The sequence below is a fragment of the Chlorocebus sabaeus genome, chromosome 12, assembly GCF_047675955.1.
Source record: "Chlorocebus sabaeus isolate Y175 chromosome 12, mChlSab1.0.hap1, whole genome shotgun sequence".
NCBI lineage: Eukaryota > Metazoa > Chordata > Mammalia > Primates > Cercopithecidae > Chlorocebus > Chlorocebus sabaeus.
In genome coordinates this window covers 77,230,809-77,254,379 of record NC_132915.1, presented here as the reverse complement: position 1 = coordinate 77,254,379, position 23,571 = coordinate 77,230,809, and the positions used below count along the sequence as shown (strand labels likewise).

General features: G+C 36.5%; 1 protein-coding gene across 1 annotated transcript in view; it reads right to left on the bottom strand.

Annotated features, from left to right (window-relative positions):
- Window positions 1-476: 476 nt before the first annotated feature.
- RAD23B (RAD23 homolog B, nucleotide excision repair protein) overlaps window positions 477-23,571 on the bottom strand; it is a 47,195-nt gene continuing 24,100 nt past the window's right edge. Inside the window, exons 5-10 of the mRNA XM_007968490.3 lie at window positions 19,400-19,455; window positions 12,373-12,500; window positions 9,467-9,602; window positions 7,579-7,706; window positions 6,602-6,772; window positions 477-1,985 (exon numbers count right to left, since the gene is read on the bottom strand). Coding sequence (XP_007966681.1) covers window positions 1,872-1,985; window positions 6,602-6,772; window positions 7,579-7,706; window positions 9,467-9,602; window positions 12,373-12,500; window positions 19,400-19,455 — 733 coding nt within the window. The 3' untranslated portion in view covers window positions 477-1,871. The remainder of the gene's footprint in view (window positions 1,986-6,601; window positions 6,773-7,578; window positions 7,707-9,466; window positions 9,603-12,372; window positions 12,501-19,399; window positions 19,456-23,571) is intronic.

Sequence of the window (23,571 nt, the reverse complement as noted above, 5' to 3'; positions counted from 1 at the left end):
TATAAAACATACAGGTAATACAAAGTCCAAAAGCCTGTCATGTTTATGGCAGTGGTGTGATCTCGGCTCACCGCAACCTTCACTTCCCGGGTTCAAGCAATTCTCATGCCTCAGCCTCCCAAGTAGCTGGGACCACAGGCGTGCGCCACCATGCCTGGCTAATTTTTGTATTTTTAGTATAGATGGGGTTTCGCCATGATGGTCAGGCTGGTCTCGAACTCCTGGCCTCAAGTGATCTGCCCGCCTCGGCCTCCCAAAGTGCTGGGATTACAGGCGTTAGCCACCATACCCAGCCAGTTTCATTTATTTTCATAAGAAATAGGTTATGAGTACGTGATGTAAATGCTTGAAAGTCATCACCATACTGTGCTAAAGATATTGAGAAATTATGCAGAGAGAAATCTGTGCAAATTCATCATCTTAGTATCAGATGGTTAACAAAAAAAAAAAGAAACAAAAAACAAAAACAACCCAAATTATTTCTTTAAATACTCTTATTTATACTCAGGAAAACAGATTTGAAAAACTGAACAAGTACACATCTGCCCCGTTTATGATCAAATAACAATGCCAATGAAGGAGATTCCAAAGGAAAAACTGAGATGAAAAAATCCAAATAAAAGCCAACACTGCTATTAAGATTTTTCTTTTAATATGCCATGAGATATCTTGATTGTATATTTTCCAAAGTACTTTCCAGCCACATCTCCCAACTCTTCCAAAAGATTTTGCCAGTCTTTCCAATGCAATAAAAGATGCTGGACTATAGTTTTCTCTACCATCTCTTTTTGAAAGCGATATTATACTAATGACTTTAATGGTAATACACTCTTATCTAATAAAGAAACACATTTACAAATATCAGAAACCCAGTTTTGAAACATTTGCATTAATTTTGAACTGAATCAGCATTTTGTGGGTTTTAAAAAAGGCAGCAGTTTGACTCACGACTTGCTGATAAACACATTTCTGCTGAGGGAAGGGGAAAAGACAGGGAGAGTGAATGCTGCATTTCTCCATTGGCCCCAAAAGTGCTAATTTCACAAAGGGATACATCAAAAGCAAACATGCAATGGTTGTTTTAAAACTTTTACTGCAATATAACAATGAAGTAAACAGTAATTAGACACCTACCAATTTTTCCCCAAAACAAACAAAAACAATGTAAACAGGAAAATAACTCTGCCTATACTTGTACAGCTTCTCAAATCATGTTAGAAGGGTCTCACATTCAATGATCAAGAAATTTTAAAATAGCAGTAATTATTTTCATTTTAAGAAAAGGTTCCCTTTCTCCCCCCCACCCCCAGTATTTAACATGAAAGAATGGGCTTCCTTACACATTAATTTTATACTTATTTTTGAAGCAGCAACAATTAACCTTTGATAATTTGGCATTTCTGTTTACAGTCGCTACAAAAATTCTTTTAATTTCACAAAGCCATTATCCAGTGTTGCCATGAAACAGAGACTGTAAATTCTAGGTAGCTAAGATTCTTTCTGAAACCAATGTTAAGTCAAAGAAATATAAAGCAGGGCATTACACTAAGTTTCTGGATCTAGTACACTAAAAAGAGTGAAACCTAAGAAAAGTTACCTACTGTTTTACAGAAGAAATAAAGACCTGCAAAAGCTGATTTTTTGGTTGTATATATTTTACACACTGTGTGGAGTTGCGGCATCTGCTAATTGAAGCAGACATGCACTGTATTTATCCCTGCCCTATATCCTAGATCCCTCCCTCCCCACCCCCAACAATCTACTACCTTATACCAAGTATTGTGGATATGAGCCCAAGTCATCCCAGACAATCCAGTGAACAAGTTAGTGTAATGCACTGGTGTGAAGTGTAAGATATAAAAAAGTCCCTTTCAATCTTCATCAAAGTTCTGCTGTAGAAGAAAATTGGCAGCCAAATTCTCATTCTTCTCACAAGCAAAATATGCTTGTATCACAAGTCCTTCAGGAAATCCTAATGCCTTTAACTGGAAGAAAAAGGAAAAAAAATATAAATCCAACACACCAATTATGGCACATTTAATTTTACTTACATATTACAGATTCCAGCATAGCACTAAAGACAGATCATTACTCAAAAACATACTGCAACCCAAAAAAGCTCTTGAGAATTTTACATGAATTCATCCCTATCTGAATATGGATTTACTGCCCAACCCAAGGGATTAGATGGAATCTAGACCCTTTCCTTTACTAATCACCTAAAAAAGTCTTCGTTTTCTAGTTAAAGCTTAAGAGATACTATGCAAATACTCTTTGGCCTAATTAAATATTAGCTGCTAATTGCTATGGTTTAAAAATAAATGACTACAAAATGTGTAAATCAAATGGTTTTTAGTATATTAAGAGTGAAGATAAGGATGAGAGTACCTGGAGTATAGTTTAACCACCTCATCTAATTATTTGTAAATTAAAAGCAAATGTTTTATTTATTAATGCCAACTAATGTCTTTCATTTGGATCAAACATCACTCTCAATCTCCTTGCTTTATTCAACACTCCATACTAGAAAACCAGGTGACCAATTAGTAGTAATAACACATTGTACATTTTGAAGTAAAGACAGTGTTCTATTTTTATCTGCTTAACAGTCACAGCATTTTAAATGGTAATACTAGCTACTTAATTTCATTTTCCTAGTCTATTAAAAACCACTTGTGACAATACTCACCGCTTTTAAAAGCCTTTTAAAACTCAGCCAAATGTCACCCTCCTCAATTGTCTCAATCACTTTGAGTTAGATCACGTGTCCCAAACCCCTAGACCGCAAACTGGCACCACCCATTGGCCTGTTAGGAACTGGGCTGCCCAGGAGGAGGTGAGCAGTGGGTGAGCAAGTGTGAAGTTTCATCTGTATTTACAGCCACTCCCCATCACTCGAATTACCACCTGAGCTCCATCTCCTTTCGTATCAGCGGCAGCATTAGATTCTCATAGGAGCGTGAACCCTATGTGAACTGTGCATGTGAGGGATCTAGGTTCTGTGCTCCGTATGATAGCCTAACAAATGCCTGATGATGTGAGGTGAACAGTTTCAGCCCAAAACCACCACCCCGCCCCACTTCCTAACCTAACTAATACCTGATAATCGGAGGTGGAACAGTGCGCGCTCTGTTGGTAGAAAAAACAACGCGCTCACTCCACCAACGCGCTCACTCCACCTCTGTTGGTAGGAAAAAAGGTCTTCTACAAAACTGGTCCCTGGTGCCAAAAAGGTTGAGGACTGCTGTTAGATTATATTCGGAAATGACCCTTAAAATTTGGGCAAAAATCCGAATTCATCACGAATAACTACTGATCTATGAAAGGAGAAGAAATTTAAAAATCCGTTTGTTATCTGGATTTTATCCAGATTAAAGCTAGGATAGGCGAAGTAAAGGGTACAATCCAACTGCCTGCTTCTACAAAACACACAATTTAAAGATTCAAAGACACAATGATCGAAAAAGGTATATACCATGCAAATGGTAACCAAAAAAGAGCTAGAATGGCTATATCAGATGAAACAGATTTAAGATAAAAATTGTTACTATAAACAAAAGGCATTTTATGATAAAAAAGGATCAGGAAAGCACAACATTTATAAACATATGTAACAGAGCCACAAAATACATAAAATAAAAACTGAGAATTAAAGGTAGAAATTGGTAATTAACAATAATAGTTAGAGAAATCTATAGCCCCACCTTCAATAATAGATAAAACAGCTAAGGAGGAAGACTTGACTACAAACTAGATCTATCAGGTATTTATAGACCACAATAAGAACTACATTATATTCTTCTTCAGTATACATAGAACATTCTTCAGAAATACCATGTTAGGCCACAAAACGAACCTCAGTAAGTTGAAAAGTATTGAAAGTATGTTCTCTGATTATAACGGAATGAATTTAGAAAAGGAGAAAATGTGGGAAATTCATAAACTTGTAGAAATTAACGCAATCCTAAATAACGAATGAATTAAATTAGAAACCAAAAGGGAAATTGAAAAACATTTTCAGATTAAAGAAAGCAAAACACAACATACTAAAACCTATGGAATGCTGCTATAGCATAAACACAGAAGGAATATTATAGCTACAAACATCTATCCTAACAAAGATAGATAATAATCTAATCTGAAACTAAAACTAAACAAAGAAGATCTAAACTAAACCTAATCTAAAAAAGGAAGAACAAACTAAAAGCAAGCAAGAAGGAAATAAACATTAGAGAGATTAAAAAAAAAAAAAAAAAAAAGAAGACTAGAAAAACAATAGGGAGAATCAACAAAACCCAAAGTTATTTTTGTCATTAAAAAAAAAAAAAAAATCAACAAAATTAAAACCTTTAGCTAAACTGAAGGGAAAAAACAAAAATCTTAGGACTCAAATTACTAAAATCAGGAATAAATGCAGGAATATTACTACTTTAACAAAAGAAGAAAATGATTATAAGGAAATATGTACAACTGCATGCCAACGAATTAGACAACTCAGATAAAATACACAAATTCCAAGTTAAAAACCACCAAAACTGACTCTAAAAGAAACAGAAAAGTAGAATAGACAAGTAACAAGAGACTGAATCGGTAATCACAAAATTTCCCAAAAAAGAAAAGCCCAGGCCCAGACTACTGGTGAATTCTATCAACTGTTCAAAGAATTAACACCAATTCTTAATAAATACTTCCAGAAAACAGAAGAGGAGAGAGTAATTCCCAACTCACTCTAAGAGGCCAGTATTACCCAGACACCAAATTCAAAGACATCACAAAAAAAAACTACAGACCAATATGACTTATGAACAGACGCAAAAATCCTCAACAAAATACAAGCAGGCTAAATCCAGCAACGTATAAAAAGGATCATACGTTGTGACCAGTAAAATTTATCCCAGAAATGCAAGGTTGGTTCAACATACAAAAATCAATCAATGTAATAAAAGCATACTAAAGGACAAAAATCACATGATTATCTTAATAAAAAAAGAAAAAAACATTTGACAAAATCCAACACCTTTTTCTGATGAACAAACTAGGAAAAGAAGGGAATTTCTTCAATCTAATAAAGGGCATCCACAAAAAACCCACAGATAACATCATACTTAGTGATGAAAGACTGAATGCTTTCCCCTAAGATCAAGAACCAGACACGGATGTTGCTGGATCTTGCTAGTTTAATAATATACTGGAGGCTCCAGATAGGGCAATTAGACAAGACAAAGAAATAAAAGGTATCCATATTGGAAAAGAAGTAAAACTGTCCCTCTCTGCAGATGACATGACCTTGCATATGGAAAATCCTAATGAACACATGCACAAACTACTTAATGAATAAATAAGAGTTCAAGTTTAAGATAAAAGATCAATATACAAAATTAAATTGTATTTTTATATAGTTAGCAATGAACAATCTGAAAATGAAATTAAGAGAAAAATCCATTTATAACAGCATCAAGAAGAATAAAAATACCTAGGAATAATTTTTTAAAAAGTAGCGCACAACTTCTACACTGAAAACTATAGAACACTACTGAAAGAAATTATAGAAAAACCTTATTATTACTATGGTAATACTCCACAAATTTCATCTATAGAATAAAACAATCCCTATCAAGATCCCAACCAGAATTTTTTTTTTTTTGCAGGAATGAGACAAGCTGATGCTATAATTTGTGCAAGAATGCAAAAGATCCAGAACAGCCAAAACAATCTTGGGAAACAATAATAAAATGGGAACAATTAACACTTCCCAATTTCAAAACTTACTTAGAAAGCCACACTAATACGCACTTTATCTGATTTCCACGTCAAAACACTTCATAAGACAGGGCAAGTATTACGATTACTACGATTCCCTGTTTACAGTAAAAATAAGGGAGAAAAAGAACGACTAATCACGATATAAAAACTAGGTTACTGGAATCAGGATAGCAGAGTTCTGATGTTTAATATAAATAAAAAATAAATACAAATAAAAACCCGAAAAAATCTAGAATTGGGTATACACTTCTAAGACTTTTTCTTCTTGAATTTTAACACAGCAATAAAATTATACCTTTACTGCTTGTCCTTTGGCTTCACAGAAGACAAGATGGCGGAACAGGGTTAAGAGGAGTCTATCTTTACCACAATCCATTGGGCAATGCTCTATTTGGCTCTGTCCATCAGAACTATCTCCAGTAAATGAAAATGTTCTACATTGGTTCTATCCAATAGTAGCCACTAACCCCATGTAACTTCTGAGCACTTGAAACGGGGCTAGTGTGACTAAGGAATTTTTCTTCTTTTTTTTGAGACAGAGTCTCACTCTATTACCCAGGCTGGAGTACAGTGGCACAATCTTGGCTCACTGCAACCTCTGCCTCCCGGGTTCAAGCAATTCTCCTGTCTCAGTCTCCCAAGTAGCTGAGATTACAGGTGCGTGCCACGACTCCCAGCTAATTTTTGTATTTTTAGTAGAGATGGGGTTTCACCATGTTGGCCAGGCTGGTCTTGAACTCCTGACCTCAGGTGATCTGCCCACCTTGGCCTCCCAAAGTGCTGGGATTACTGGCGTGAGCCCAGCCAAGAACTAACTTTTTTAAAGTTTTAAACTCACCCTTTCTATAGCTTCCTTTTCCTGAGGCGTTACTTGAATGTAGTTCATATGACCACTTCCAGCTTCTGCAATTCCTCCACTGCCACCTCCACCTCCTCCTCCTTGACCACCAGCTTCTTGAACTGGTTCATTTAACATCTGAATAAAATGCTCCTGGTGTTGGCTAATTTGCTGTGGTGATGTGAATGACAGAGAAAAATAATACATTGATATTAAGCATCTACAGGAAAAGAGGAATTCTAAATATTACTAAGAGAAAAGGCTACACTTTTGCAAACGTATTTTAGGGATTCTGAATTATTCAGTCTTTGGAAGGATGTGATTTCTTGTACATTAGTAAAGAAATGCAGTACTTTTGGGCAAAGTAAACAGTGAAGAAATTCAAATTCTTAAGGCTCTGAGCCTCCTGTGCTAAAAAAAAAAAAAAACAAGCAAACTACTGTGGTACTATAAGAACAGAACTTATTCTTTATACTTGCATATATTTTTACCTTCCACACTAGTGGGCACTAAAATGCTGTATAAAATTCAAAATACTTGGTGATCTGAGCATTAAAGAAGCTCCACACCTATTTTTCCTAAGAGTAAGTTGTTCCTATTGCTTAGAAGTTCCTAAGAAAAAGGAACTAAGTAATAAGCTTGTGAAAAGTGATTTAAAGTTAGGCAGTTTCTTTGTTAAACAGCTTCCCGAATTCTTTAACATATTAATGTCTACTGGGAATCTCCAAGAAGGAAATATAAAATGTTTCCCAAACTTATTATTATTTGGTCAACTTAATTTAACCCAACCTCTATACCCCAACTGTTATTTGAGTACACCTATCCAGATTACAATACTCTACTAAGTGTAGCTTGGAAGAATACATTCACCATTCTCAAATACAGAGTTGTATTTGAGGCAGGGAAGGACCATTCATGGACTTTTTCAAAATGTGATACACTCTAACCTATTTGTGAAACTGACACTGATTAGTCACCTGAAGTAACTGAGGATTCTCTCGACCTATCTGCTGTAGTAATGCTGGAAGCAGGGAAGGATTCTGTTGAATAATTTGTCTCATCTGTTGAAACTGAGGCTGATTCCGTAAAAATTCAAGTGGATGTCCTAAAATACACACAAACGTTTTTAAACAAAAGCAGTAAATACATATACAAAGAGTGGTTAAACAACACATTTAGAGAGCAAACACTATCAAGTAAAAAATGATTTCTCAGATGTAATAAATGAAGTAAATAATGATGAAATCTTCCGACCGTATCAACTTGCAAGTTTTATACGGCAAAAATTACTCCTATTAGCAAATGCAGGGAGTGCAGAACGCTGACTGTAACATGAACCAAACTTGCCTATAATTGCCTTTGGCACTCAAGGTTATAAAATAATCCTAGAAACTTGTTCGCTACGCGTGTTCTATCAAAATAAAAAGTACTAAAAGTTGTTCCTGTTGCTTAAAAGTTCGTAAGAAATATATACACAATTAACAAAAACAAAAACTCACTACTTTATAAACAATGAAAACCCCTAGAAGAACACAATCTGAGCTTGAATTCCTAGGAAATGCTAAACCAAAGTAGAGAGATTTTTAAAGTCTGAGGTCAGGTTTGCAAATCAGGAGAAATTTTAATACAAACTTACATTAAGGAAGACTTCTGGTTATTACCATTAAATTTCAAACATTTGTGAACTACAAAAACTTCAGATAAATAAGCTGTATGGCAATCTAGTACTAATATACCTAAACTCTTCAGTCTAAAATCCATTCACAATAATAAATGTTAATAATGCCAAATAAAATATAAAATACAGAACTTGTGACTTTTTCAGGGTGCTGGTACTTCTCTGGTTATGCTATGGGAAACAAAAAATTGTACATAAAGGAATAATGTTTTTGAGATTCCTAATGAAGAAAAGAGAATTTTTAGATGTATGTTGTAATTTCCTATTCAGGAAGACAATCATTCAAACTGAAATGACCATAGCACATGGGTTTTTTATTCTTCCATATATAATACTAGCTTTATAGGTGAAGGCAATGAGACTTAGAGACTATGTTACCTAATAAGTGCTGAAAGGAACAGAACCCCAAATCCAAAGCAGAGCTGTGGCCATCTCTTTCCACTCCCATGCTGAATCACAACAAAAAAAAGGCCTGTCCTCTGGAGACTGTACACAAAGCACTGAGTGACCTCTGTCAACCAGAGGTGACTATCATAATCAGAGCTAGGAAATGCATAAAAGAATGGCCTTTTCAAGATCAACAGTTTATATTACTTTATTAATATACAGAAGAACGAACGAAGGAGAACACTGCATAATTCCTAAGCCCGCAGGTTCCAGGCTCTGCTCTGTAGTCAGACCTATAGCAATGTGTGGGTATGGTCAGTACCCCAGTAAGGAGGCTTCAATTCAAGCTCTGCTTTCTCCTCTAGATACAAGGTTTGAAACCTCTCAAGGTCTCATTTCCTTGGTTGTATTAACTAGTGAAATCCTGCTGGCTTTGAAATTACATACACTTTGTAAAATTTATGGAGAGAGTTAAGAGACAAAGTGAGCAAACCATTCTGAACAGCATCAGAAAGTAACACTAAATACAAACTGGAAAGCATCTTTTCCTTAAAACAAATAAAACAGAATATACCCTCTGACAAAACTGCAACACTGATGTTTAATATCAGCAAAGATACCTTTTACACCCACTTGGGAGACTTTCTTTTGGGCCTTTCTCAAACATTAGTGAGGAGAGAACTTAATGAATCATTCAACTGCTCTGGGAATGAACCTCATTTCTGAAGTATTTCAGATTAAATCATTTTACAGTAAAAATTCAGGGCCATTCCTTCTCCATCCAAAAGATTCCACTTTACCTCCAGAACTTGTTGTTGTTGTCGTTGCTGTCGTAGTTGCTGCAGCTGCAGCCACTGCTGAAGACTGAGGAGCCCCAGTACTAGCTGCTTGAGGGGGGTCAACCACAGCCTGACTTTCTCTATCTCCAGGGATTCCCTATAACAGAATTTCCAAGCTTTAAGATATCCCTTCAGGCAAAATTAAATATTATACAGAGTAAAAGATTTATAGTCTATTTAACATCTTGTCTGATTTTCAAAAGCATCAAACAGACGTCTGCTTCAATTAAAAGTAAAGGATTATTAAGCTGCATGGATTAAAATTAGATTAGAAATGACCTGGGTGTATTATAGAAAAACCCACATTGCTGTAATAATGCAAAGCAGCACTGTCCAGCAGAACTTTCCATGATGATGGAAATTTTCCCTGTGTTGTCCAATAAGATGCCTACCAGGCACACGTAATTGGCGTCAAATCTGAAAAATATTGATACATGTACCTTCTCAAAACTGAACATAACCAAAGGTTTTTGTGCCAGCTATTACTTCAGTTGACTTTTTAACTTCTTAGAAATCTTCATCAGCTGTTACTCAGTGACAAAAAGGATTGAATTTGCAACCCTAGCTTAAGATAATCCAAAAAAAGAGTTTTTTGATGCACATTTGACAGTTCTGAAATGACTCCTGGGGAAAAAATATCTAATGGATACAGACCAGGTACACAGCGGTCAGGCAGGAGGATCTCCTCTACTGATCCATGGTACTGAGTAAGTGTCACTCAGAAGTATCTCATAAATTTGACATACTTTTGAGTAAAGCGTTTCTTTGAGAAAGTGTCAAAGTATCTCATAAATATGAGCTACTCAAGTATCTTCAAAAATTTAATTTTTCAAAATGCACAAAATCGATCTAAAATAAACTGAAACCATTTAGTTTTTAGGTGATGCCTTTTGTAAGTTTATAGTACTTATCTTTTAAAGTTATTAAGAGCTTAAAACTGCATGCACTAAAATCTTTTGGGACATCTATTTTGATGCGCATGATTGATAAGACTTGTCATTTAAAAATTTAAAAAAGTCTTTTTCAAGTTCTTACAGATTTTGAAAAGAAGAGAATAAAGAACCAAGTATTACAATTGAATAAGATGATAAATGCTTCCATTTCCTAATAAGCCAGAAGCCAAAAGCAACAACATATAAAGGATGAAGGGCAACACAGCAGGAAAATGGCTGCATGCATTAGATGTCACTCCAGGCATTAAAACCAATGTTTTTGAATGAGTTCATCATTTCAAACCCTTAACTTAGATAGGCAGTTATTTAAGTGCTAACAAACTACATACAAATTTAGGATCCAGAGTATCCATCAAATTCTGTTTTATTAAACTAAAAAGTTAATCTTCATTGCTACAGATCAACCTCTATTCTCACACATGTTACATAGCCTCTTATTAGGTAAGTGCTCAACATTTCTTCTTTCCACCCATTCACCTTATCTGTTAACTAGTAACAGTTAAAGGCAACTTTTCCCCTCCAGTCTATGAAACAAACAGCAAACATATAAAAAACATTTTAGTTATAAATTGTTTGATGAACTCATGACTCATCTATTTATTTGCATTTGATGCTATACAGCAGTTTTAGCATTTGGCAACTTTGGTAACAATGATTCTTTTTTTTTATACCTCAAAACTCCACATCCATTAGATCACAATAACTGATACTGTTGAACTTATGCAGAATTCTAAATCAGGTGTAAATGAAAGCCACTCCATAAAAGCTAATACTTTTATACAATCTGTTTAGGGTATGCACCCCTCACCAAACAAATTCACAACAATCAATTCCAGAATTCCAAACAAACTGGATAAACTGCCAGCATTTAAAGACACTACTCAAGAAGACAATGAAAAAGGGAATTTAGAAAGATAAAATAATATGCTAAGAAAAGTTTTTGTGAACTTCACATCCAAATGCATGGCAAATAAATGGTGGAGGCAGAGTACAGTTATGAGGCTTATAACTGACTCTTCTGAAACTAGCCAGCTACCTGAAAGGAATTTTTAACAGAAGTACAACTTAGACACAAAGGACAACCTACACATAAAGGAATGGGTTAAACTGTGGATTAATTGACAAAAGAGTTAACTCTAAGATACAAAAAGAGCAACTCTAAGATGGTATTTAGGGCAATTCAGACTTTGATAATACTCCAAAACACCAGACAATTATAGAAGATTTTTTAAAAGTTAATTCAATTACTTTAGCCTGTGTCACATCTGTAAAACTAGCAGACTTTCATCTTAATACCAAGTGTTTCAATGTCCACAACAATCTATTTCTCAAAAACTCCCATTACCAGTAAAAAAAGAAAACCTTATTCAAAAAGTCCCTCAACTCCCACTGACTATAAAAACAAATTCAGATGCTAACGGAACCAGGTAAGTAACATCATTCGTTAAATGCGTGATGTTACATTGGTAACAGAGTGAATCAGAGGATAATGAATTAGATTCTATGATCTAAAATATTTTCCTTAATCCCTTGCAAAAATCTGGGATCCAAAGTTGTCCAGATAAACCAGAAATCTGTACTTATATGTGAAATTTCCCAGATTTTAAAAAGCTGGCAACTTATTACAGATATATACACAGTATAAGCAAAAGAATTTGGCCCGGACTCTCAAGCTTAAAATTTTTGTTCTTAATAATTCATGCACAGTGGTACCTAAAAAGCTACTACAATGCTGGACCACTATATTAAAAAATATTACATTTTATCAACACAAAATTACAAACATACTAGAAAAAAAAGCACTGTGTATCATCTAGCATATATCATACAGGTGAAGTGGTCCTTTAAAATCTGTTTCTTTGAGATTTTGATCTTAAACAACTAGAATGAAGTAAAGTAAAACATGTTTCTCACCATTAAAAGATACTCCACTGCTCTGTCAGGGTTGTTGAAACTGGCTCTCAGGGCTGCAATTACTTGCTCTCGTTCATAGCCCATTGACATGATCTCAGTTACCATATTCTCGTAAGACTGACCCGTCACTAAAAAGGGAGGGTGGAGGGGAAAGAAAAGGAACATTTAATAAGCATTCTCTATACATTTCTTGATTCATGTATACAACATTTCAGGCACAACTGTGCTAGGAATACAAAGATGAGTAACAGTATAAATTACAACATATATATAGTAGGTAATGGTCCCCCAAAGATGCCCTCCGGTTTGATTCCTGGAACCTATAAATAGACTACATGGCAAACGGAAATTGAAGTTATAGATAAAATTAAGGTTGCTAATCAGCTGCCTTTAAGATAGAGACCTCATTCTGGATTATCTAAGTGTGTCCAGCATAATGACATGAATCCTTAAGAACAGTAGGAGGAGGCAGATGAGAGGGTCAGAGAAACAGGTGTGAGGAGGAGGAGACAAAACTAGGATGAGAGATGTTATGCTGTTGCCTTTGAAGATGGAGAAAGGGGCTACCAGCCAAGGTATGTGAACAGTCTCTAGAAACTGGACAGGATCAGGAAAAAAACTCTTCCCTGGAGTCTCCAAAAAGGAACTCCAGCTCCTTAATTTTAGTACAGTGAGCCCTGTGTCTCACTTCTAACCTATAGTACTAGAAGATAGTTAATCTGTGTTGTTCTACACCATTAAGTTTGTGTTAACTTACTACAGTAGCAACAGGAAACTCATATAATACGTTTCAGAGTATAATAGAAAAATGAGGTACAAAGGTAAGGGAGAATCAGGAGGTCAAAGAAGGCAACTGGTAAGAAGAGACACTGAATTCTGAAAACATGCTGGGGAAGGGATGGCATTTCAAACCATCAACTCTGATGCAACAAGTTCAGTTTCCCTTTGATACCTTATATAGCTAAAACAGTGGGGAAAGAGGTTAGGAGCTAGAAAGTTAAAATCTTGTACACTATACAAAGTTGGTAAAATGCCCTAAGCGCTAATATTCCAACAAGTCACTTCTTACAGACTCCTATGCTCCCTCCTCTCAGCACAGACAACACTCTGAATAAATGAAAGTTATTTTCCTCATAAACTTACCTTACTTAAACTATTGTCTCTTCCGCTTGTGTTCTGGGGACCATTACCAAACTGGATTTTGTTATCCTCTCTTCTCCACCACCATCTTTCCCTCTCTGTGTAATTATCCTGGGTCAGTAGTTAACTATGTCCTATATTTCACCCTAAAACAAAAACACACCTCCCTCCTTTGACTTCATCCTAATTCCTCTTTGAGGAACCATCTGCTCTCTTCCCATCACAGCCACAGCTATTGAACATGTGTCCACTTTCTCACATTCCACTCATTCCTCAACTAATTGCAATTCAGATTTCCCTCTCAAATGTGTCCCACCATTATCTGTTTGCTCTCTTTAAACAAATGACACCTCTATTCACCTCCTAAGTGCTTGAACAGAAACCCTGGGGATTTCAGTTCCTTTTCCTCTTCCTTCCACACCTCATTTACCAGCATACCTGTTAAGTTCTATCTCTAAATTACACCCCAAACCCACCTCTTCATTCTCTACTATCATCACTGAAGACAAGCCCACAACAGTCTCTACATGGGATTACACCATTTCCAACTCTTGTCTCCATATCTACAATCTATTCTTCAGCCAGTTGCAAAAGCCAGTTGCAAAACACACACACACACACACACACACACACACACAAAACCCCTCATCTCATTTCTGGCTCCCAGCCCTCAACAATGCTCCACCCACCACACTCAGCTGGCCACACCTTTTCCTGCCTCAGGGCCTTTACACAACACCAGCCATCTTTAGATGGCCAGTTCCTTCAACATGCTTCAGTTCTATATTTAAAAGGTATTGCCTAGCCATCCCAGGTAGCCTTCTGCTTTTTCTTTAGGGACGCCCTTTGTGTTCTTAATATCATTTATCTTTTTTTCTTTTAATGTTTATTTTTTTCTTGCCCCAACTGAATGCAAGTTTGTGCAGAAAACCATGCCATTTTGCATATTTCCCTGATACACAGCTGACACCGAGTATCTGTTGAATAAATTTTTCTGCAGAATTTTCCAAATAAAGGTGTTTAATAGCTAAAAAACCCCTAAATATCACAAAAAGATTAATCATTTGATATCTTGTTTAAAATAATGACTTTCCTTTTCCCATCCCATAAAACAATAATTTTTAATTATTTATTTTCTTATCTGATATAATTCAAGCACAAAGCAACTCAAGTAGCAATACACTTTCAGTAACCCAATTCCCAGATACAGAAATCAGTATCAATACAACTGAAATTAAGAGCTACAGAAAATCAGAACTGCACTATTTTAACATGGTGTTTTTCTTTTAGTCCTCTCTACTTCATAAGAAAGGTTTAATTTCAACTCCTTTAAAAGATGAGGAGGTTACAGCTTGGAGAGATTAATAATTTGGTAAAGGCCAGGCGTGGTGGCTCACTCACGCCTGTAACCCCAGCACTTGGGAGGCTGAGGCGGGCAGATCACGAGATCAGGAGATCAAGACCATCCTGGTCAACATGGTGAAAACCCATCTCTACTAAAAATAGAAAAAAATTATTTGGGCATGGTGGCACGTGCCTGTAGTCCCACCTACTCAGGAGGCTGAGGCAGGAGAACTGCTTGAACCCCGGAGGCAGAGACTGCAGTGAGCCAAGATCATGCCACTGCACTCCAGCCTGGTGAAAGAGCAAGACTCTGTCTCAAAAAAAAAAAAAAAAAAAAAAAAAAAAAGGTCAAAGTATTAAGTCATGGTGCAGAGATACAAACACACACAGGCTGACAGTGAAGTCTCCACACCTAATCATTATACTATGACTCCTAAAATCATGTTTCCTAGTTAAATTATAGAATCTCAAAAAATACTTATCAGCAGTGTGATACTTTTTAGATCTTAAAAGTCCAAAGGCAAATGACTTGTAAAAAGAACTAGAGAGGCTGGCATGGTGGCTCACACCTGTAATCCCAGCACTTTGGGAGGCCGAGGTGGGTGAATCACCTAAGGTCAGGTGTTCAAGACCAGCGTGGCCAACGTGGTGAAACCCCATATCTACTAAAAACACAAAAATTAGCTGGGCATGGTGGCAGGTGCCTGTAATCCCAGCTATTTGGAAGACTGAGGCAGGAGAATTTCTTGAACCCAGGAGGCGGAGGTTGCAGTGAGCTGAGCCTGCGCCACTGCACTCCAGCCTGGGTGACAAAGACAGAGAGTGAGTCAAACAAACAAACAAACAAACAAACAAACAAAACAAGAGAGACTGGACAAGAAACAGAGTAATGAGGCCAAAGAGGTGGTGATGAAGAACTTTATATATATGCCATTCAGAATAAGCTTTGATCATATTACCTGACTTCAAATACTATTACCAGGCTATTGTAATCAAAACAGCATGGTACTGGTATAAAAACGGACTCATCGATCAATGGAACAGAATATAGAACCCAGAAATAAAGCCGCATACCCTACAACCAAATTAATCTTCAACAAAGTCAACAAAAACATGCAACGGGGAAAGGACACCCTATTCAACAAACAGTGCTGGGAAATTGGATAGCCATATTTAGAAGAATAAAACTAGACCCAGACTTCTCATCAAACACAAAAGTTAACTCAAAACAGATTAAAGCCTAAATATTAAGACCTGAAACTACAAAAAACCGAGAAGAAAACCCAGATAAACTCTTCTGGACACTGGCATAGGAAATCTAATAAAGTGTTGTTATCTAGAACTTAAACATCAAGAAAAAACCAAATAACTCCATTAAAAAGTGGGCAAAAACCGTGACTGGACATTTTTCAAAAGAAGACATACAAGTGGCCAACAAACATGAAAAAATGCTCAACATCACTAATCATCAGAGAAATGCAAATTAAAACCACAATGAGATGCCCCATCTCACACCAGATGTCAGGCAAGGATGCAAAGCAAATGCTTACATACTGCCGGCAGGAATGTCAATTAGTACATCCTTGATGGAAAACAGCACGGAAATTTCTCAAAGAACTTAAAAACAGAACTATCATTTAATCCAGAAATTCCACTACTATGTATATACCCAAAGGGAAATAAATCATTATATCAAAAAGATACCTGCACTTGTTTGTTAATCATGGCATTATTCACAATAGTAAAGATATGGAATCATTAAATGGAGGATGAGATAAAGAAAATGGGGTGTGTGTGTAAAAGTACTCACCCATCAAAAATAATAAAATCATGTCTTTTTTACAGCAACATGGATAGAACTATGGAGGCCACTATCCTAAATGAAATAACTCAGAAACAGTCAAATACCACATGTCCTCGCAAGTTGGAGCTGAACCATAGGCACACATCATATAGAATGGAATAATACACACTGGAAATGACAAAAGGTAGGGAGCGGAGTGTGGGTTCAAAAATTTCCTGTTTGGTACAATAAATGTTCATTATTCAGGTGATGGCTACACTAAAAGCCCAAACTTCACCACCACGTAATATATGCATGTAAGAAATCTGCACTTGTACTCTCTAAATATATACAAATTTTAAAAATTAAAAAGAATAAGCTTTGGACTTACTTTCTAGGTCATGAGGAACTATTAAAGGAATTAACAAAGACCCCATCAGAGTTGCTTTTTAGAAAATACACTCTGGTAAGGAAGAGGTAGACCAGGTGGATAAGGATAATGCAAGAGTATAAGTGAAATAAGGACCTGAACTAAGGCAACTAAATGACAGTGAAAACAAATATTCCAGAGACTTTAAGAGAGGGAGTCATTAGTAACTGTGGAATGAGGGGAGGAAGTGGAAGGGGGAAGGAGGAAGGAAGAAGAAAGAGAGGTCAGAGAGGAGAGGAGAGAAAGGAAAAGAAAGAGACTCACTGGGCCAAAAGAGGCAGAGGGTGGATGAATGAATGATGGTACAAGTAAGAAGGGAACAAAAGGAAAGACTCAGACTGGGGAATAAAAAATGAGTCAGTTTGAAACCTACAGTCATGGAGGTTCTAAGTTTTCTAGTTGACAATGTCAAGATACGAGTTTGGGAGTTCAGAGGGAGATCTGTACTGCAGCTATAATTTGGGGAATCTACATAGTATATGGACGGTATTGGTCATTCCCATAGTTTGAACTATGGCCTAGAATGGAACCATAGAAAACTCATACATTTAATAGGTAAAATAAAAGAATTAACTGGCCGGGCATTGTGGCTCACGCCTGTAATCCCAGTACTTCGGGAGGCCGAGGCGGGCAGATTACAAGGCCAGGAGATTGAGATCATCCTGACTAACACAGTGAAACCCCGTCACTACTAAAAATACACAAAATTAACCAGGCGTGGTGGCATGTGCCTGTAATCCCAGCTACACAGGAGGCTGAGGCAAGGAGAATTGCTTGAACCCGGGAGGTGGAGGTTGCAGTGAGCCAAGATCACGCCACTGCACTCCAATCTGGGCGAGAGCGCGAGACTATATCTCAAAAAAAAAAAAAAAAGAAAGAAAGAAAAGAGAAGAAAAGAAAAGAAAAGCTTGAGAAGGAAGAGCCTGAGGTATGGATCAGGAAGAGTGGTGTCACAGAAGCCAAAGAAGGAAAGTTTAAAGAAGCAAAGTTAATTTGTGCAGCAACAAGATAAATCAGAATAAAATAAAAAAGCAGGGAATCAACATAGAGACTTGGGTAAATTAAAGATGAAAATGTAGAGGGATCCCGACACCATAAAGTTGAGAATGGGAAGTAAGACACAGTCACAGAGGCTTGAGTGTAGCAGCAGCAGCTACAGCATGGCCTCCCAGGCTCCCACTCAGGAGCATCAATGCATTACAGCTGCAGCAGCAGTGACCACAGCCAGAGCCTTCAGCACCATTAGCCGCAAGTGCCAGCTGGCTCCAGCCCCGAGGCCACAGACAGTTTACTGATCTCTGGGTAATCCTATTCTCCAGCCCTTCCAATTCCTAACAATTTCCTGAGATTAAGTCTTTCCCTGTTTGAAATAGAGTGGTTTCTATTTTCCTGGCTGGAGACTAACTCATACTGTATTTGATAGCAGAGTGTTTTAGGACACTATTCCTCAAAGATGAAAATCTGGGGTTGGCACACCCAGGCAATCTTAGATAATTTAAACTACTGTTTTGCTACTATATGTACATGCCATTTTCCATGGCAATGAGGGCATCATGGAGTTCCAGCTCAACTAGGTCAGAGAACCAACTCAGATGCTAGGAGGTGGTACTGCTGCTGGAACTCTGCTGCTATAGAAGCTAAGCAGGAATCCAGAGCCTGTACTGCACCAAAGCTGCTGTTTCTACCTATTCCTCGCTTTCTCCCTCCCTGCCATTTAAGAGTACCAAACAGTAGGAATGGAGTTGCCAGCCAATAAACCGGTAATTAGCAGGAACTATATCAGAGATGCTACAATTGGAGAAAAAAGGTGCTTCATTTTGATAGACTGGGGTGATGGGAGATGGAAAGGCATTATTCAGCAGGTAAAAGTTGGGATAAAAAAGCATTTTTGCTGCAAGCCAATGCAAGCAACATGATATAGATGTGAATGTACAGTGCCATCAAGTTGGAATTAAGTCTGAAGGTGAATACACATGAAGTGTAAGACAGATCTAGAAAAATGTCATACCCATTTCAAAGACCCTTTGTAATAAACCCATACACAGATCAACCATGTTAGGATCACATATAAAATTTCCATCTGGAAAATGGAAATTTATTTGCTTTAACCAAGTATGCTCAACTCAGAGCAAGTTTTAAATAACTCAATACATAAATATTAATTTAAAAGTCTTTAGTAACACTTAATTGAATAATTACTTAATTCAATCATTTTACAGCTTGATTATAAATAACCATGCAAATTATTAACACTTTTATCACGATCTAGAAAAGTGAAGCCTCTTACCTGTCTCTTTACAAGTTGTTTACAAGGAAAAGTAGATACTTACCAAGTGCACTCGTTGCATCTTCAAAAAGGTTTGATCGAGAAGAATCTCCCGATGTACTGTAAAAGGATTTTAGAACAATCACATTTTAAAAAGTATATACAATTTAATTTACATTAGTTTAGTAACTATCCAATTTGTAAACAGATTCTTTGATTTTAATTAAATATAAAAGTCTGACTACAGTATTTAAACTGTCTCTTCTAGATTAAATCCAAAAGCTTTATCTACAACATTTGTGGCTTGGGAAAAATGTTCAATCTTGGTATTCCTCCTATTCTGAGAATCCATCATTTTAAATGTCAAAATATATAGAATAATATCCTAACAGACAGCATCTACTGAATACAAAAAAGATAATGCACAATTATTTACCTGAAGTAATTTACATGAGAAGTTAAATAATTTATAAATCAAGTCACACCAGAAGAAATATCAAAAGCAGTATAAAGTAAAATAGCACATGGAGGAACCAAATCAGGCTATAGTCTTTACATAATGAGATCTTACAGATAAGTTCTGAACGAGGACACTGAAAGAAGACATTCAAATAAAGAAATATAGCATATGCAAAAAAAGTAGATATGGGTTAAATCCAAGTTTGAATGTAATGAAAATCAGTGTAAAAAGATTAAGTTTCTGTTGGGAAACTACAGAGAAGTCTGCAATAAAAGAAAATTATGAAAGACCATGAAGAGCAGGCCAAAGAAAAATAAACTTAAGTTTACAACAGTGGTAAAGGTAGTAGTTGCAAGTTTAAATTAAAGAAGACACGCATAAACACTTAGACCTGAGTCTCAATTAAAAAAAACACCCATTATATTTCAGTTCTGAGAAAGCCCTTGGTAGTATATAGTAAGAGCAGAAAACCCAAGTTTGGATTCGTAAATTACTGAACCTTTCTAAGCCTGTTTCTTCATCACTACAATGGTCAATGATAGTATCATATACTCCAGAGTGTTGTGGGTAGGGCTACACTAGTAGACTGCTTAGCAAAGTGCCTGGCATCATAACACCCAATATGAGTATTATGATTAATATAATCCTTTGGTATAATTTTTAAGTTCTTCATTAAATATACTGTAAAACTAATACAGAGAAAATAAAATTTCAAAAAGCACAATATATAAAAACTAAATTTTCCTACCTCTAACCCAGAGACCACCACTATGACACCAATTTCTATTTAAAAGAATAACAATTTGCGTCTTAGTTTTTTTGTTGTTTTGTTTTTTAAGCTTTTGTGTTTAACTTAACAATCATTCTATGTCGGCACAATCAAATCTACTTCAATTTCTTCCCACAGATGCACAGTATTCCATTTAAAAGACCAAATTAAGCTCTTATTAAGGAATGTGTAGTTTGGTTTCCTGCATTTAAATTCTTCCTGTAGTCAAATTTATCAATCTTTCCTGTTACAACTTTTTTTGTTGTTGTTGTTGTCTTGCTTAGGAATGACTTCGCAAAGTGAAGATTATTCTTTCGTTCCCTTGTTCTCCATTAGTTTACGGCTTTTCTTTTGCATTAAATCCGTATCCATCTGTAATTTATTTTTGCAGGTGTATAGTATGAGGGGTCATTCTTTTTTCATTCCAGATGATGAGATCTCAACAGCATTTTCCCCATATTGTTCTGAAATTGTATCTTTATTTTCTATTAAGTTCCTGTATCTATTTGGGTCTATTTCTCAGCTATTGTTGATTTCCCTGACCAATCTTTGTAATATGAGTCATTCCAAACTGTTTTAATCACTACTGTATAATACATTTTAAAATCCGGTAAGACTCGTCTCCCTCAGAATAATTTACACTATTATCACACATTGTCTTTAAGAAGTTCTCTTTAAACACCACAGATAAGACTGGGTGTACTTATACTTTAACCACTATTCTTTAATCTTGATTCTGTCTCACTACTTCTCCCCTCTCCAACCACAGAGGAAACCACTCATCAGTTATATGTCAATGCTTGCCTACTTCTCTTCTACACATTAACATGCATGCCCACAGAAAATGTATGATGTTGTTTATGGGTTTTGTCTGGTTTATGGTTATCGCCTATACTCTTTTGCAACCTGCTTTTTTCACTCAATAACAAAGCCTCAAAACCACACTTATTTAACATGTTTATACAGTACATACTTTAACTGTCTTGCAGTATCAGATAGCGGGGTTTCTCAAATTTTGCAAAGTTCAAGAATCCCAAGTATTCACCAGGAGGGCTTGCTGATTTCTGGGATCCACTCCCAGATAACTCTGATTTACAGGTCCAGGGTGGCCCAAGAATTCATGTCAAACACACACCCAGTGATGCTGATGTGGCCTATTGACAACTACACTTTGAGCAGTCCTATTCTCTACTACAAATAAACCACAGGTCAATTTAGGATTCCAATTTGTCCTTTAATTACAAACAATACGGTCATGGGCACAAGTGCAGTTCCTCTCAGGTAGATATCAAGTGGAATTTGCACTGTAACAGACAATTTTTAAAAGAACAAAATTGACCTAAAGAAACAAATCCCTAATAACAAACGTCAGGTCAATGGTCATAAACAGACTTCCTGACATTCCACAAACTCTTATCAGCTTATCTCCTGATAATTATTCACTAGGTTTTGTGTTTCACAGGACAGTAGATATTTTCCACTAAAGATAAAGGAACTAAGACACATTTAAGCAGCTTATTTTCTGAGTTTCTCTCATTCCTCTCTTCCTACATTTCTCTGAGGTAAAATTTTCAGAAATAAGAATAAGCAGTTGGCATACAAAGTCCAACTAAGAAACTCTAGTATCTGCTTTCTGGGATCAATGACCATCAAGTTACTCACGCAACTTCTGTAGGTCTGAAAAGATAATCCTGGCTCTTTTTAGAATAACGTTAAGTAAAACTGCAACTCCGGGAAGAAAATAAAAGTAGAGTTAATGGGCTGGGCGTGGTGGCTCACGCCTGTAATCCCAGCACTTTGGGAGGTCGAGGTAGGTGGATCACCTGAGGTCAGGAGTTCAAGACCAGCCTGGCTAACATGGCGAAACCCCTTCTCTACTAAAAATACAAAAATTAGCTGGGCGTGGTGCCATCCGCCTGTAATCCCAGCTACTCAGGAGGCTGAGACAGAAAAATCGCTTGAACCCGGGAGGTGGAGATTGCAGTGAGCCGCGATCGTGCCACTGCACTCTAGCCTGGGTAACAGAGCGAGACTCTGTCTCAAAAAAAAAAAAAAAAAAAAGAGTTACTGAAGAAACAAATTTAAATCTATGGCATTAGTACATTAAAATGTATTGATCAACTTTAAAATTCTCACACTGTAAGTTTTTTTCAAAGGAGCTTAAAGCAATTAAGAGAATAAGATGTACTGTGCCGAATGACTTAAGACGTATTAAGTTTGCAATATTTAAGTGCTTTGGTGAACCAATTTTTTAAATTTCTAAGTTCCCTCTCACACACAGACCTGATCAACAGCTCTGTGATGTAACAGCTTAACCTGACTCTACGTGGTATCCACTAGGATAAGATGGTTGAATGCATTTCTAGTTGTACATGGGAAAGATGGATCAAGTTAGGCAATGGTGTCACAGAATACTTAAATCAGTGTTCTAGGCAAGTAACAGCGCAAATATTTTATTGCCCTAAACCCATGTTATCTTCTTAGGGAATCAATTCTTTAGAAAGAGACCCCTGAGTAAGCAATAAATCCGGTGGCTCAGACTCCTCCAAACACGGTTGACTAAGTTAGACACAGAAACCACACTCAAAGGCAGAACACTAAAATGAAGGATCACAACTGTATCTTTCTGATCATTGTTATATATATCTTAACCCCTTTCCATGTCTGTTAACCCTTCCAGTCACTGCACAGTTTTCCACTGTGTCTGATTCTGACTGCAAGGATCATATAGCTACTACCTCTGAGGTCCTGAGTTGCTCTAAGTCACAAAGCACAAACAGCTGTAGTGCCAGTGAAGGCTGGTCATAATATAACTCATGCTCTTAGATCAAGGAATTGTGCTGAATGATTTCCAACCAAGAGACCTCTCTGACTTAAGCATTTGGTCATTTTACCTGATCATCTGGGGAGGAAAAAAAAAAAAAAATCTTGTCTTAAACTGCTCAATAATCCTAACTGCCTAAGTAGCCACTTAGTTGAGGTGTGTCTGCTGTCAACTTCCCACAAG